Source organism: Pipra filicauda, unplaced genomic scaffold, assembly GCF_003945595.2.
Source record: "Pipra filicauda isolate LSUMZ 115617 unplaced genomic scaffold, ASM394559v2 scaffold308_size869403_pilon, whole genome shotgun sequence".
NCBI lineage: Eukaryota > Metazoa > Chordata > Aves > Passeriformes > Pipridae > Pipra > Pipra filicauda.
In genome coordinates this window covers 304,585-321,518 of record NW_024104430.1, presented here as the reverse complement: position 1 = coordinate 321,518, position 16,934 = coordinate 304,585, and the positions used below count along the sequence as shown (strand labels likewise).

The window sequence follows — 16,934 nt, the reverse complement described above, 5'->3', positions numbered from 1 at the left end:
TCATTAAAAATACATTCATTCTCATGATAAAATATTACCTTAGCCCATCTCATTTTCTAGATTTGACTATTTGTACTAATGATTTTCAAAAGTATTCATAAAATCTGAATCAAAAACCCAAATAAACCAAAGCAATGGTTTCCCAGACAACATAGCTAGAAGAGTTAGTAATGTTTCAGCAGAAACAGAACCTTCTATTCAAATTATAAGTATTGTTTGCAATTATACTCATAGCAACACTTATCAACAGCATCATGGTACAAAGTAGGTAAGAGTTTTTGCAAATTTCATTTCCCTCAACCTTCTAAGATATTAGTAACATATTTTTGAAAAATAGTTATGCAGCCTATTTGTGTAGCAAGTCCACCAGAAAATTCTGATGAGTGCAGGTTCTACTTTCAGCCACACAAGGACCACACCTAAAATGAATCTAAAAGAAGCAACAGAATCTGTTTAAGAAGTATTCTTGAAATTAAAAATTCATTTATTTCATTGGGGTATATTTTGACAAAAGAGATCACTGATTTTCAACTCCACTTATTTAGGACTTGTTAAAAAGGACTTCCTAATACCTTAGGCTTTTGTGAGAAACATAAGGTAGCAAGGATTCTTTTTCAGCACAACTGATTTATGATGTTCTAACAGAAAATTCTAGTTACTAGTCAGTATAACTAGCTAGAAAAGAACCATAACAACTGAAGAACTTGCAAAGTGGTAAAAACCCCCAGAACTTTGTCCGTTCAAAAAGGCTAATATTCACTCCCTGAAGAATATAACTACTGTTGAAACAAAGCCTAAGAAACTTTAATCTTGTTGGATTTCTCACTGTTTCCCTCAGTGAAAAAGAGTTGTTTAAAGATTCCACCAGAATTCCAAAACAGTCTCTGATTCCATTGAATCAGAGACTTTGACCGTAGCAGAGTAACATGAAATAAGAGAAATTTTTAGTAGCATTATCTATGATTGCTATTCATGCTGAAAGTTATCCTCTATAAATGAGAATGCAAGTGAGCGAGGCACAGGTGCCTTGGTAGACCGAAGGTAACTTATTGCAGCTTTACATGCAAAAATGCTGTCCTACAGATCTGAAAATCACACAAGCTATCCTGTTTTCACTGTATACAGAATCTCATGCATCCAGAAAGAGTTGTTGTTCTGAAATGAAAGTAAGGGGCCTTACATCAGCCTTTTCCTTTTTTTAATTTCTTTCATTATCAAAAACAGTAATAAAATAATTCAATCCCTGCCCATGAACCCTAATTTGATGCAATCTACGTATGAATATAAATCTGGTGGTTGCATGTTGAAGAGGCTTTCAAACAGCTATAGAAGGTTTGTTTTTTTCTTTAGCCACAGGTATTTCAGTTGTTCTTAGGAATTCTAAAATTTCATACATGCTTAATTCAACCTTCATTTTTTTTTTAATTTTTTACATATTACTAAACCAACTTAAAATCCATACTTATAAACCAAACACTCTTTGCTTTTAAATAAATAGTTGTGAATTTTAGCATTTAGACATTAAGAGTGAAAATCCTGAACTTAAGGTATAGCATTCCAAGAAACTTATAAATGAACTCTTGACAAAAGACTCAAGAAAATATATTTATTCAATTTTGGCAGAGGAAGAAAACGTAATAAATACGACAACTTCTTACACCCTTCTTTACAAGTTATTTTTATATCACACTTCTGCTACAAATTTCAGTGTTTCAAATTTTAAAAGAACATATTCACTGAAAAATTAAGAACTTTTAATGTGAAAAAGTACACAAAATAAGAGTGCAAATGTTTTATTTTTTGTGGCTAGTGCTTAATCTTCAAGTCCTTTAGAACACTGCAGGAAATGCTTTAGATCAGTAACATTGAGAGCATCCAATTACTACTCACAAGTATGTTAAGTGAATAATATAGATTGTAATTTTTCATGATATGACATCAATTTGTCTCTGAAATAATATTGAAAAAGACTTTTCCAAATTTCTGTTATTATGATAATTTTACAAATCCCCCACTGAAATCCCCAGCTGAAGCAAAATGAATCTAAGTGGAACCTCCTCAAAACAAGACATCCACCAGGCAAGCACTATTTCCATTCTGAGATGTTTATACAGTTCTTTGGAGTGCAACTGATACCTTCTCAGCAGAAGCAGATTCAAGTCCATTAGGATTTTTATTTTCACAAACACCAACCGAGGCAGCAATCCCTGAGATTCTCCATGAAGCCTGTAGCTGTGTTTTGACAGCCATCATGTCTCACTACTTTTTTATGTGCCATCTATTCAAACCAGTTTTCTTTCAACAAAAAACGTACAGCATCGTCAAAGCCATTTTGGTACAATGATTCCATTTTCTCCTGGTCTGGTGGGAACAAAGCTTGATTAAGTCTTACCAGGTTGGCCAGTGACAGCTGCAATAGAGCAAGAAGGTACAAATTAGTTTGTTAAAGCAACTTATCTAGATGTGACTGTTCTGTCACGTGTTTCATGTAGCATATGCAAAACCAAAAGAGCAGCAAGGCTGTGTCTACACCAGGAAATTAACCACGTCCAGGTTCACTGCTGAGCACCAAGACAAACTGGCACAAACACCACATACACACTACTAAACTCACAGCATCCAAAACAGACTGTCTGCCTGTAAAACTGCCCAAAGTTTTTGAAACACTTTAAGTCTGGAAATAATCCCAAAACTGTCTGGCAGAGTGGTAGCTGGCACATGCTAAACTTGTGCAAGGAATAATATTTTGACAACTTACTAGTGCAAACAACCACATCCTTGGGAACATTCCCAGGCAATGTTTACATATGAGTATAAACGTAGCTTGTATTACCAACAATTAAGGACTACTCAGCTTTTTAACTGGTCACTCCATCATGTATAAATATTTTGGAGCTTTATTCTTGAAAACAGACTTTATTAAATTATGGCCAAATAAAAAATATAATTAAATTCAATAATGTTCTGAACAATTTGTTTATAAAATTAACTTAATATTTTAGCCACATACTTTATTATACACAATTTTGCTAAACAATATCAACATCATCTTCATTATTTAAAATAAGCAATTATTCAAATTCATTCTAGAAGATGGAGGAGATTCAAAGAGACAAAAAATTGTTAACATTCCAATATAGATAAATGAAGATATGCAATTCTTCAATTTATGAGGATTACAATATTGCTGAAAAAAAATGGTTCTTAGTGATCATTCTTACAGTTTTAAGAGCTAGAGATGCTTCAAATCAAATAGTTTAAAATGTTTCTGAGATTCTGCACAAGTCTGCACATGCATGACCCCAGAAGCAATTAATTTTCTACTCTAAACTAAACTAATCACCAACTAATTTTTCCTCCTCTAGATACACTAGATATTAGATACAAAATATGACCAAGAAATACACAGTAAGTGATTGTGTATATTTTCGATATGTACTTTATGACCTTTTGCCAAGCACTACCATGCTTAAAATCTCTCTGCGAAACACTATAAAGATTCAGAAACTGGTCCAATTTAGAATGACATTACATAACACTAATTTTACTAAAATTAAGAAAACCTTAAAAACTGTCTAAAAAGAAACCTAAAGTACCAATTATTATTAATCTTTATTGTTTCTTTCTAATGGAATATTGTTGACCACTAGGTCTATCATTATTCAATATTTTCTTTCATCATGTCAAAAGAAGCAAGACTAGTTAAAGTGTATGAGACAAAGGTTGCAAAGACAGAAATGTCAACAATGAAAAGGAGGCAATAAAAAATAGTCTTATCTTATATCTCAACATAGGGAAATGTTTCTGAAACTTCTAACAAGACTTCTGCAAAAGTCTTGTGGTCACAGGTGTTCACAAGCTCTCTTGAGCAATGCGGTGACAAGTCACTGCATGTCACTTCAAATGTAGAACTTAAACTTGTATTTTAAATTCAGTTCAATAGAGCAATAGAGTTCAATAAGTATGAAGAAATGTTCTGGAGTTCTCCTTTACTGAGGTATTCAATTTGGTTTTTTCCTATAAACACTGTACCTAGCCATAGACTGATGATATGTAAAGTAAGCCTAATATTATTTACACTTAACAGCCTGTTATAATGTGCTCAATTTTGTACTAGATCAATGATTTTCAAACTTCCTTCTTTATTCTACATTTTCCTTCCCTTGTGTCTAAGAAAAGGTTTAACCTCCATTTGCAAACCAGAAAATGCCAAAACTTTACATAAGTTGATATATAACACAAAATAGACACTTAAATATAAACATAAACTTAACTGCAGAAGTACCTTTTATTCTTTTTAAGGTAATTAATAAACAAGTAACTCACCATCATATCTTGTTTTGCTAATTTAACATAAAGATCCACACGTCCTTTATCTTGTGGACAGATATCCAATCGACCGCTGAAAGGAGAAATCGTCACAGTTCTTCCAAAAGGCAAGATAGGAAGGCCATTGGTAAGACCACCATCAACCCACTTCTATTGGGAAACAGAAGTATTTTCCAAGTTACTCTAGTACAGTATGATCATAATGGAATACTTTTTCCTTCTTGACCTTGCCTCCTCCAGTCCACTCTTAAGAAAATGTACAGGTTTCCTTCTAAGAATACAATGGATAATATCGAATATGTGGCACAAATATCAAAGAACTGACAATGTACACACAGAGTTATGAATCAATGACCATTTGACATAATGTGCATATTTGTGTGTAATGTATTTATCAAGTTCTGATAAGGTTCGTTGATTAATCTAATAATAAAATGCCCCCTACAGAATTTTTCTCAACACACACATGAAAATATAAGACTTTTAATATTACACATGAATCACATTAAATGCTGTATATTCCTCTAGAACATTATTCTGATTGAAACGAGGAGCTGCACAATCTGTAGGTGCAGGTAAACTGACTGCACAAGCAAAACCACACATCACTCCTACCCCTCTTCTATGATTCTTCTTCCAGAGTCTCATGTCTTACATACACTACACAAGACAGCAGCAGCTGGAAAGTGGAGGATAAAGGTGGGAAGGAGTTGAACAGCTATGACATAGGAGGGAGCAGACAGGAGTTAAGTATTGTGAAGAATGAGATCTAGAGGCACAAATCTGATCTTTAGAAGGACCACGGCCAAATTCCATTCCAGTATAAGCAGGACAGTTGTGATATTTCTGGCTAATATATTTTATATCTTCATATTTCTTTCTATGCTTACATGCATAACCCAAAACCCAACAGCCCTCTGCTGGCTAGATGCATTCACTAACATCATACATGAGGTCTGATGACCAAAAGCATCTCACTGAACTTTACACACCTAAATTCAACTAGTAATTCTACACTTCTTTTATCATCCAAGGGAGAGAAAACAGTAACAAAAGTTAAAAAAAACCCAAATCAACAAAAAGCTCTCACAAAAAGTATATGATTAGGAAGTTTTTTATGACATTTAAATGTTTGCACAGTCTCCCCACACCACCCTCTTCTTCACTATCTCAGATGAAAGTTTATGTTCCTAATTTCAAAATATAAGCTATAAATATTAACATTCAACAGTTTCTATGGCCCTTTTCATCCTGTTACTTCATTGTATGCTTTAGCACTTGACTCTTGACATTACCTCATGTCAGCACCCACAATCCACCACTGAATTCCTTCACTTTGCACAAACATCATATTTCTCAATGCTTAGGATTGAGATTGTTTTGTCTTAGAAAATAAGGTAAAAAAAGAATAAAATTCCAGAATGATAGCTATCTTTCAGATTTCTCAAACTTCTATTACAGCACTGCTGTGATAGCTGTGAGTAGAGCTGCAATATACCATAACATTTCTAACACCACAGTTTTTTTGTGTGTATCTATAAATAGTAGTTTATTATTGATTCATATGCCATGTTCCTTGTAGTAGCAAGTGGCTTTTTGTTGTATTTCCTACTGTGAAAAGTACAGTGGATGCCCTGTCTAAGCCATGTCAAAGAAAACGTAACAGATGACATTATTAATGTTTTTCACAAGTCTAGCTTAGCACTGCTACAACTTAAAAGTTCTCACACTTTTAAAAATTTTGATTATTTATTTTTCTCCCCTCTCCTCTTATGTAACTTCAATATTTATTTGAAAACCAAAACATTTACCAGGGCATCTCAGTAATTTTTATTTAGCACTAATTTCTATAGATTCTGTTGTTTTATTTTCTTTCAAGCATTTCGTAGAAACTGCTTTTCAGTCAAAAATACTCTATCTCCACAGTCCCTTGTGTTTAATAGTTATAAAACATTTATTTGCTGCAGACAAAGAAAAGTGATGTCCCAGCTTCTTTTAATTTCATTAATCAGTTCTTGAAAGATGCTTCTTAGCTGATGAGACAAATTCCTGGTAACTTCTGAATCAGTGTCACTAATATCTAGTACAGTGTAAAGACAGAGAAAGTTTTGAAATAACGTGCGATGAAAACCAAACCAGCCAATAGGAACAAGGATGTGGGCTTGACCTAACACAATCTACCCGTTTATCAGTTTGGTTTTTACAAAGCTGTTCCATATTAACTACAGTCACACAAACTACAGACTCATCATCAAATACAGTCAACTCAATTATCTGTCTTAAAAATTAACCTTGTCATGTCAAAGGACACCAAACTAAGTCAAAGAAAGATAATTTCACATGGAGTGGGTTTGCACTGGTGTTACTGGAAGCCTAGTCCAAGGGTACCTGAAAAACCCAACCCAGGTAATAAGTTGTTAAGGGCACAAACAGACAATAAATTCTCAGATGTTATCTGACACTTCTTTCTTTGTCATATTATTTTTAGGCTCATCAAATCAGAAGAAAACATAATATGAAGAGATTAATGTTATGTTCACCATAACATGAAATTTAGCTTATCCATCTCAAGAGTGTAGCCTGCAGGCAAGCACACTTACAGGTAAACTAGCTAAACCCAAAGTGAAGCCAAATGCTCCCCACTAAAGTGCCATGAACCGTAAACTGAATCCTAGGGTTCAGTCTCTGTAGGCACTATGGGCAGGCTAGCAAAAGGTTTGGTTATTTTCTGATACTATTTCAGCAAAAGTGCACCATACCTGCTTACTTACTTACGATGCATAATGGTAGTAGTAACATAGCAGAGGTAACATAGTGAAATACATTTCAAAAACACTCCCAGATGATGTGGTGCTATGTGTTGATCCAGATCAACTGTTCTAAAGCACAGATAAGGCCTGTAGACTCAGGCACCTAGCAGGCAGTAATCTGAATTTCATGCTACCAGGGATGTGGTGCTATGTGTTGATCCAGATCAACTGTTCTAAAGCACAGATAAGGCCTGTAGACTCAGGCACCTAGCAGGCAGTAATCTGAATTTCATGCTACCAGGGACCCATGGCCTAAGGAATTTACCTCCTGAAACCAATGTAAATGCAGACAGACAGGCTAAAAAAAGGTCTAAAAAGGTTTCAGTAAATATTACAATACCTATTCAATCATAATAGAACTGTTCATCCAATACAATGGGGTTTAAATAAGTTTTGGACAAAACTCTGGGCCAACTTTTCAATTTCTTAATTGAAAGGATACTACAAAAAAAATTAACAATGACACTTTTTTCCCTTTAACTAATGGCAGAATGAACCTAAAAATCCAAAGATCCCCTCTGAAATGGCACAAGCAACATAGAGACTCCAACAACAAAAAATTCCAGACCCTGGGAAGCTGTAAGCAGTCTCCATTTAACTCAAGCAGTCAAACAATACTGATTTAAACCCTTCAAATATTTCAGCTGATATGTATTGTCATATATATAATTCTCAAGCTGAAAAGCTTTCTGACACAACTACTATTAGCTGGGGCAAATATACATGGTTTTGTGTGGCTTTTTGGCAGGGTGGCTGTGAGGATTACAGAGGTTTGAGAAGAATCATTTGTATGAATACAAGGAAATAAAGGAAGAAGTATCACGTAGTTTTTCTCAGAAAGAAATAGCTATTTTCATCTTTCTAAAATTATTCTTAGAGTGTTAATATATTTATGTAAGATAGACAAAAACGTTCTTGGAGCTAAATTAAGAAAACTGTGAAAAGGTTTTCTTATAATAGTGTACACTCCTGAAAAGTTTATTCTTTAAATGCTTTTCCAAACGTAAGGGATTTGAAGGTACCTGGTAAGCATGTAATTCTATACAGAACATGAGAACAACACGCATGAAAACACATGTACTCCAGCAGCATCCAACTTGCCAAGAACCTCCCCTATCATTCCCTCCATCAAACAGAAAAAACATTGGTGGTCCTCTAAACTGCAAAATAAACCATTTTAAAGCTGGTAACACAGGCTGTGGTGAGAAGAATCTTTAGTAAAACAAGCTTCTTCTCACAGTAAGTGTCAGACACTATCTTTAGAAACAGCTTCACGTTACAGAGATCATTTCAGTCTCAGCACCCACAATTTCTGTAACAACACACGAGCAAACTCGTATTAACTTTCCTGGTGTTAATCTGCAACATCAACAGAAACAATAACTATCTTACAAAATACAGCACTGCAGTTGTTTTCCCTTAATATCAAATAGTTACATCATAAGTAAAGAACATATAAAAAGAAAGTTGGCAGTTGATGAAAAATTACCTCTCCTTTATATTCCACTGGCTTAATTCCTGCATATAGTGGTATAAAGCTACTTGCTAGCAGGACCTAGAGAGAAGAAAGCAGAAAGAATAGAGAAAAAAAAATGAGAGAAAGGTGTCAAAGTAATTTTAAATGAATACATATCTTCATATCTATTTATATATATTAAATAATACAGCAGTAACCACTCAATATATTAGTTTTACATAAACCCACTGTCATCTCAAAATGTCTTCTTGTTGTGGTATGTCAAAATGTGATTAAAATTATTCAGTATGGTTGGCCTTTTTTTATGACTTGACAGTGACAGCTCTTAAAACAAAATATCAAAAATTAACTCATTGACTTATGTGATTCAAAAGAGTATGAGCTTAGTTTTGCACAATGTAAAGTATGTCTATAGTTTTGCAGAAACTAAATATGCATATGCTGGAAAAAAACCAATATATTGTCAAAGAAGAAACTGACCCAGTCATTCTTTTGGCATATTAATATAGCGTCCACTCTTCTAATAAATCAGATTTTCAAACTTTCAAAAATATTATAAACAACCCAAAAATTCACACATGTATATCTTTACCAGTATCAGTACTTTGCATTTAATACATTCAGTACTTAACAAATTACTATTTCCCCTACTGTAAGCCTTCATTGCTATCCACAGCAGCTCTCAGTTTGTTGTTTTTTTTTTTTTTTTTATATTAGGACACTGTTCTGTCATGTACAGATTTGCACACACACACACACCTTTCTATCCGTTCATAGCAATACCTGTGAGAGAATGTGTGTTTCTCTATACCTATGTATCCACTCACATATATATAAGCAACCAGTATACAGCATTTCAAAGAGAAAGTGTAAATGCATGGACAAAGTGCAATATGTCAGAATTTTTCATAGGGCTAAACAGGGTGAATCCACGGGCTTGTGTGGCGGCATAAAAAAACAATTTGGGGAACAGAAGCGGGTCCCAAACTGGTGTATATACTATGTGAAAGATCAGATGCAGAAAACCTCACAATCCATGGAGATTATGGAATAAAATGCCTGAGCTTTTTTGGGTGGAATTACACTTACTTTTACAAAAAAATTAAGCTACTTTCAGTATTAAGCACCTCTGCTCCCCTAAAATTTTAATTAAGACTGCATATGTATATGAAGTCTTCAACTTTCACTTTGAGAACTCTTCTCTTGCCTATTTCTCTTCCCAGTGATGTAGAGGACCAGAGCTTTGTCTGAGCTCAGATAAAAAGGCCTTCTCACTTTCCTTATGAAAACTGCAGCTATTTCTCTTTCCTTTCCCTCACAAAAGCATAACATAGGACTCCCAAGTTCCCAACATCAGCATCTTCCCCTGCCCAACTCCCTTTCTCCTCTCTACTTCAACTCCACCTCAGTAACTTTGGCCCTTCTAAAGGGAAAAAGGTTTAGTGAAAGAACAGAGTCAAAACCAGGTGACCTCTGCAAAACTTGAATTCTTTTCAAAAGGACTGAAGAAAGCAGTTGTTTTTCCTTCTAAAGTCACTTAGATCTCAAGAGTGAGGAGAGGAAGGACAAATTTGAAGAACACTTTCAGTATTTCTCTACCACTAACAGACCACTGTGGACTTCAATACACTGCTCCCACCTTTCCAAATTAAATACAACAGTCTTCAGTGTCCTGCTCCCTCACAAACACAAATCATGCCTCTCTTCCCTGTCACCTCCAGTTTAAGAACTGCAAGTCTAGGAATGCTGATACAAGACCACTGTCTTCACATATGTAAAGACTATTTCAAATGTGGGAGATTATTAACTACCTTCCATGTCCACTGGGAATAGCAAAAAAAATAAAAGCTTAAAACTGTAGCAACATATACTCAGTTCAGCCATTTTGAAAAATTTTGGAAACCGTGAGGCTTGTTAAGCATTGAAACCAAATGCATATGGAAGTTGAAAGATTTCTGACAGAGGGTACAGAAGTTTTGCTGTTTGTAAAACAGTTTGCTCAGCAGTATTTTTATCCAGCCTTCGAGGTAGCAGGTCATGTCTAGGCCTAATACAGTCAAATAACCAAACAAATTCTACCCTCCAAGCTACTGCAGCAGCCCCCAACACTCAGACAGCTGTACACACGACACACACAGAGATGAAGGTATGCACAAAAACATGTATTATGAGCTGCATTGAAAAATCAGACAATATGAATGTATTCCAGTGAGCAATTATTTGTAATTTTATTGCTATTATTCCAATCCATTTTACTGCTACCATAGAGAACAAAAGAATAGAATAGAAATGGCTAAATCAACGAGAGAACTATGGAAATACTAATATGTTCAAACTTCCGAGGTCATCCTAATGCTTCTAATTCTCTTCGGGTTAGAAGTTTTCACTGCAAAAACACATATACCTACAGAATAATAATCTCCATGCTTGTCACTGCTAGTTATTTCTATAGTTAGAAATTACAGTGCATAATTTGAGATAATAAACTTTTTGTATAATTATCTTTGCATGAGGAAGTCTTAAAAATTATGAGAACTAACATAATAGGATCAAGATTTTTTAAAATACTTTAAAGGCAAACTCCCCATGTATAGTTTGAGATTCTGTAAACAAGTGTGATTTTTTTAAAGCGATAACTGTAAAGAAACTCTTATTTGCTCTAAGCATCCACAATGATAGCAAAAGGAATTCCTCCTTATTCTTTTTTCTCCTTTATTCTGCTATATCTTATGATAATCTCCACTAAGATACAATCAATTACTAGAAAGAGCATGCTTTACATACATCTGACTTCCTCCTACAATTTCATATCAGCTTACGTATACAATCCTGATCCAAATTTAAAAAGTGACATTCAAATTAAGAGAAGGGCAGCAAAAGATATACTTTCCAGTACCAGATAAAATACAGATTACATACAGGACTTAACATTACATGATATCTATTCCACACAAAGACCTATAGGAAGTGTTGAGTTTTTTTTAAAACTTCTTTCACTTTCTTTTGTGATGAAACTTAATATAAATAGTGTCAGTGAAGTAAGAGATGCAAAAATTATTATAAAATTTTGATATTATTTTATTCTCATATACTGCAACCATGAGTTACCCTATTACTTTTTAAAAATATTTTGCCTACAAGGTAGAATATACCTTAATAATAACAGATTAAGGAAACACACACAAGCAAAAAATGAATTTTAGCAAAATTTGTGAAACTGTAGGATCAAATTCTGCTTCCATTGTTTATGTTATGGTTGTAGCACCACTGATAGTATAAGTGGTTATTTGAGTAATACAGTGATTCATTGTACAGCTAATAACATACTCTTAAGTCTTGAAGAAACTCAAGCATTTTTATTTAATGCAGTACTATTCAACTTCATTACCTTAATGAGGTCCTCCCTGGAGGAAAAATTTGAAACCAAGCGATTTTCCCCACTTTTTGAGTTAGTGACTGACACATAGAGCCGGTTCTCAGCTATCTCATGAACATTAGCAGGAAGAATAGACTCTATGCCCTCCCTAGAGAAAAGAAAATGCTCAACATTACTCATCATCATTATATAAAAATGTTGCAAATACATTAGTGGTGAAAGAAAGAGTGGTGAGCACTCCACAGTATAGAAGAAATATGCACACTCTTCATTTGCATTTGGAGAGCCCAACACAAAAGTGATCTTATAGAAGTATTAAGATAGGTACCTAAGTGTTTTCATAAAATCATAACCAGGTGTTACAGCACCGAAGTTCAGTTTTCTGACTTCCTCTGCAAATCCATAGGCAAAGTGCTTACATTGCTGGAAATGAAAAACATTAACCATTAAGGATGTTTCAGTGATGGGAAGTATGTTCAAGTGTAGTACCTAAAACATACTAGAGGCTAAAGCTTTAATCAAGAGAGAGCTAAAAGAGCCAACTGAAATACGTTCCCCTATGTGCTTGGTTTGTAACAAGATATGCGTAACAAAATATTGATACTTTTATAAGGACTAATTTGTAAGAAAAAAAAAATCCCTAATTAAAAAAAATTATAAACTTTCACAAGTATGTTACTTTAACAACCAAGGAAAGTTAAAGCTTATTTTTCTACACACTAGCACTGATAAATAATCAGCTGCCTAAACCATGCCCTTACAAAAACAATAATTTCTAATTCAATTCTAAAGCTACCTTTTATTTTAATCACTATTTCAGTACTAAAACCAGACACAATTACCTTAAGATGCTTATAAGCATTAAAAAAACTAAAATTACTACCATTTCTTCTGACCAATGGAAAAACCAAGCTACTAAGAAGTATACACATGAATACAATACTATGGAACTATTTAATGAACGGAATACTATGATGGATGACATAGGAAGAAAAGACACCAGATAAAAGTCTTGCACAGGGAATCTCTTTTATAAAAGTTGAAATGCCCATCATTAATGGCTACAGAAAAATAGCTTGAAGTGTGATCCATAAGAAATCCCAAAGGAGAGCAACGGAATTGGTAAAATTTATTTTTTAGTCATAACATGTTGAAACAATGAATTGTGATCCTGAGTGCTTAAGACTCAGTATTCAGTATTTGCAATCTTTTTTTTATCCTTTCATGCAGATTTCCCTAATGATTTTAAGGACTTGGGAAAAAACTAAATTCAGTCTTATGCAGTCTTATGAAATTGGTACTCTATAAATATATTACACCCATATTCACCTACATAACCACATGAAAAAAGAGATAGTTTGGGTTTCCTGGATTATTAGCTCCCTGCATGAAGAACAAATATGTTACTAGTAGCAAGATAAATTATTGAGTGACTGAAGAAACGCAAGAAAAAAAAAGGAGAAGTGAATGTGTCCTACTGGGGAGCAGGATAAAGGATTTGATGGAAGGAAAACCAGAAAGGAGTTGGGGAGAGGATTAGCATGAGATCAGGATCAGGCTGACTGAAGCATTTTAACTTCCTCACATCACTTGAACAACAGAGCACTCATCTAAGTGAAAGACAGAAATGTAGTTCTTGCATCCACTTTCTTTACATGGCATTTGAATAAATGTATTAAAGAAGTTCACTATGAGGTTCATATCGCTTAAAGAAGTGATCATCATAAATATTTGTGCTAATTAATTTCACGTAGGTTAGATTTGCACCTTTAGCCCATGAGGTACTTGCCATTGCGAGCTTCAAGCCAATTAAAATATATAAAATCAGTTATTAAGCCTTTAATTTATTTTACAGTAGGCAGTTAGGCTTCTTCTGTACTCAATCTGCTGGAAAGAGGCATATTCAGGCACATCTCTCTTTAAACAGAGAAGAAACTCACAAAACCCTACAAAGAAGTACCTTCAAACTACCATCTTTATATCTAAGAAGCTTTGATAAAGCGATGGGGAGCTAAGAGTAACAGGGAGCTGGATGAACCCAAATCTAGCTGAATGACAGAAAACTACATTCCATATTACAAATGCAAAGAATAGACCATACCTAGGCTCTCAATTCCTCTTCCCAAAAGGAACAACTTCTTACAACTATGAATTATTTTAGAATTTTATTGCTAAAAGCTTTAAACAATACATCTAAAATTTAAATAGTGACTGAGGACATGTTTAGAAATTGTAACTATATCGACTTAAGCAAACTTGATATCAAACGTGATCAAAGTACTTTTTTAATAAATAGGTATTTATCGATAACTATATATGCCTCCCTGGAATTCTGAAGTCCCACACCTTTTCAGCAGCGATAAAAATCCAAGATATGACAGAAAAACATTTGGAAACTGTCTTATTAAAACAGCAACAGTCAAAATAATAAATCCTCAATGTTATATTCACTTTAAGATAAGGACAGGTTGCATTAGAGCTCTGAGATTAGGAGATGCAGAAAGTCCTAATTATGGCTTGTCTAACATTGCCATCTCTGGGGAGAGAGGAAAAAAACAGAAAAAAATAATTAAATTATTAAAAGCTATATCTGTGGATATTAAATATTTCAAGATAGAAATGTAGGAAAGATAATAATATAATTATCCTGATAGGAAAAGTTAATTCTATTCAGTACGCAACACTGCCTTTACTTAAATTCCATGAGAATTAGAAAGAATTATTCCCCCTGATAAAATAGCTCTCAATTTTCCATTTAAACAATATAAAAGAATAACTAAAACATACATAAAAAAATCAAAGGCACTAAAAAGTTAATGAAACATTCTTCAGTTTGCAATAAAATGACAAATTTTCAAAGGAAAAATCCATCAGATTCAATATAATACAGCCTTAGTTTCCACAAACAAAAAATAAAAATTGCTCTAATATTTTTACTTAGAAATATCTTTGTAAGTTGGACCAGGCTGAGAACAAGTGCTCATACCCAGAGCCTACAATAAGCAGAAAAATTCCCTTGGGCTAACAAAGGGCTGCTGTGCTCACCACAGAAGAAATTAAAGTCAGAGGTACCCATTATACCAGGCAAACTTGGGATTGAACCACCAGTCAGAGGTGACAGAAAGGGAGTAGCACCTGAACAGGATAGGAGTAAGGCTCTTTTCACACCAGTGTAACTTGCCTAGTACCAAATCATATAAAGAATGCACCTGAGGGAGTCAGGTGGGGGAAAGAAGCCAGGGAAGAACCTACTGATTAAAGCAACAGAAGTATAGCTAATGCTGCAAGCTGAATTCATATCCCAGCAGAAACGACCAACACACAAACTAACAGAAAGGTCAGTGGCCAAGTGTGGTTTGGCTGGGACTGTTATTTGAATCAAATGCAGTGAAATAAGCAAGGCCTGGAGAAAGTTACCCAACACTCACAGAACTGAAATATAAGTGTACTTAGACCAAAAATCTAACAGCCTGTTTTCCCCCACAATAAGACATTAAAGAAATATTAACATTTTCGTAATACCTAGTCCTCTACATATATTAATGCAAAGTCACTACAAGCATTTCAGAAGGGCAAAGCAGCCTTAACCTCTGGGGAAAAATCAAACAAAAAGTAAAAAAAAGTTATGCTCTCCCACAGAACCTGTAACAGTGCAGTCATTAAATAAAACTCTGGCGTCTCTACGTGACACCATATGCACAGTGAGAAAGGAGTGGCATCTCTGGAGGAGAAACAACCCTGACACATGCATGTAGTGTGTGAGAACAGAATGCTGCGAGGGTTAATCCCCCCAGGAAAACAGTGGGGGCTACTGCTGGTGAGGAGTGGGCTGTACTGAGTCTAAAGAAGATGCACAAGCCACTTCTTATGCTGTCTAATGGAGCACAGGCAGCAAGGAAAAAAATTGAGCAGGTGTGTGGTGTTTATGAAGATAGACTACCATCTACCATTTTCATGTCCTTTCACAGAAGGATGAAATGATGGTGCTGTGCACTTGCTTAACAAAGCCTATCTCTAGCCAAGGAAAGAATGATTCACTTTGTAATATACCACCATTAAGTAGATATACGTTTTGGTATATTAAACTATACCTGCTTGCCTACAACTCAACATTCACACACAGAAGATTTCTATTTATGTAGCTTAAAATATAAAGTTTATATGAAATATTTTTGTCATAAATGTTTTTGCCCACAAGTCACAGATGTGGTTAATGAAAATACACACAAGAGTTCTGTTCCTAGCAAATAGCAAGAAGAAAAAAACAAGAAACTTAATATTTTAATAAACTTAACTGAAGACAATTATATTAAAAACGTCCTTTGAAAATTATCATGGCCTATACCTACGAGTTTACTAATTTACCTCTATATTTTCTGGCACTGCTAACAAGACAGCAGCAGTCAGAGATCCCGCAGAAGCTCCCGCAAAAGCTTTCACATCTGTCAGTAACTTCTTACCATGCCTGTAAAAAGCAGCTGCTGCCCCCAAGTGGTAAATTCCCAGAAAGCCACAAGCTGCAAAGGACAGGTTGATGTGTTTCATTTGTGCTGCGGAAATAAGGTGTCACAGTAAGCAAGAAGGATGTGTTCATTTCGTCTTGTAATATACGTCTATTCTTTTGGCATAGAACACATAACAAACCGTATTTACATAACAAAAAGCAGTTTACTTAAAAGCAGTAAAAACTTTTGATTACTAAATACATCGAACAAACAGCAGTTAGTTTAGTATCTCCAAAACTGAAAACAACCCTAAAATAAGCCTTAGCACAAATTCCTTTTTAAATCGATCAAAAATATATATCTTTATGTACACATTTTCATCTAATTTGTCAAAGAAATGCAAACTAAAAGTAGCTAGTCAAAAGTGATAAAAAATGCCTTTGGAGAGCAAACATTGCCAGCCACCTTGACTAAAAAAGTCAAATTAATTATAAAAC

General features: G+C 34.4%; 1 protein-coding gene across 6 annotated transcripts in view; it reads right to left on the bottom strand.

The window, feature by feature from the left end:
- Positions 1 to 16,934, bottom strand: part of PNPLA4 (patatin like phospholipase domain containing 4) — a 32,960-nt gene that overhangs the window by 9,044 nt on the left and 6,982 nt on the right. For 2 of the 6 annotated variants that reach the window (XM_027750795.2, XM_027750794.2), the window contains exons 4-9: positions 16,358 to 16,542; positions 12,321 to 12,415; positions 12,005 to 12,140; positions 8,629 to 8,694; positions 4,327 to 4,479; positions 1,593 to 2,410 (exon numbers count right to left, since the gene is read on the bottom strand). In XM_027750795.2, the coding sequence (XP_027606596.1) occupies positions 2,279 to 2,410; positions 4,327 to 4,479; positions 8,629 to 8,694; positions 12,005 to 12,140; positions 12,321 to 12,415; positions 16,358 to 16,542 (767 nt within the window). In that variant the 3' untranslated portion in view covers positions 1,593 to 2,278. Of the gene's footprint in view, positions 1 to 1,592; positions 2,411 to 4,326; positions 4,480 to 8,628; positions 8,695 to 12,004; positions 12,141 to 12,320; positions 12,416 to 16,357; positions 16,543 to 16,934 lie in introns of those variants that run through there. The other 4 variants (XM_039383397.1, XM_027750796.2, XM_039383396.1 and 1 more) reach the window with 4 other exon arrangements.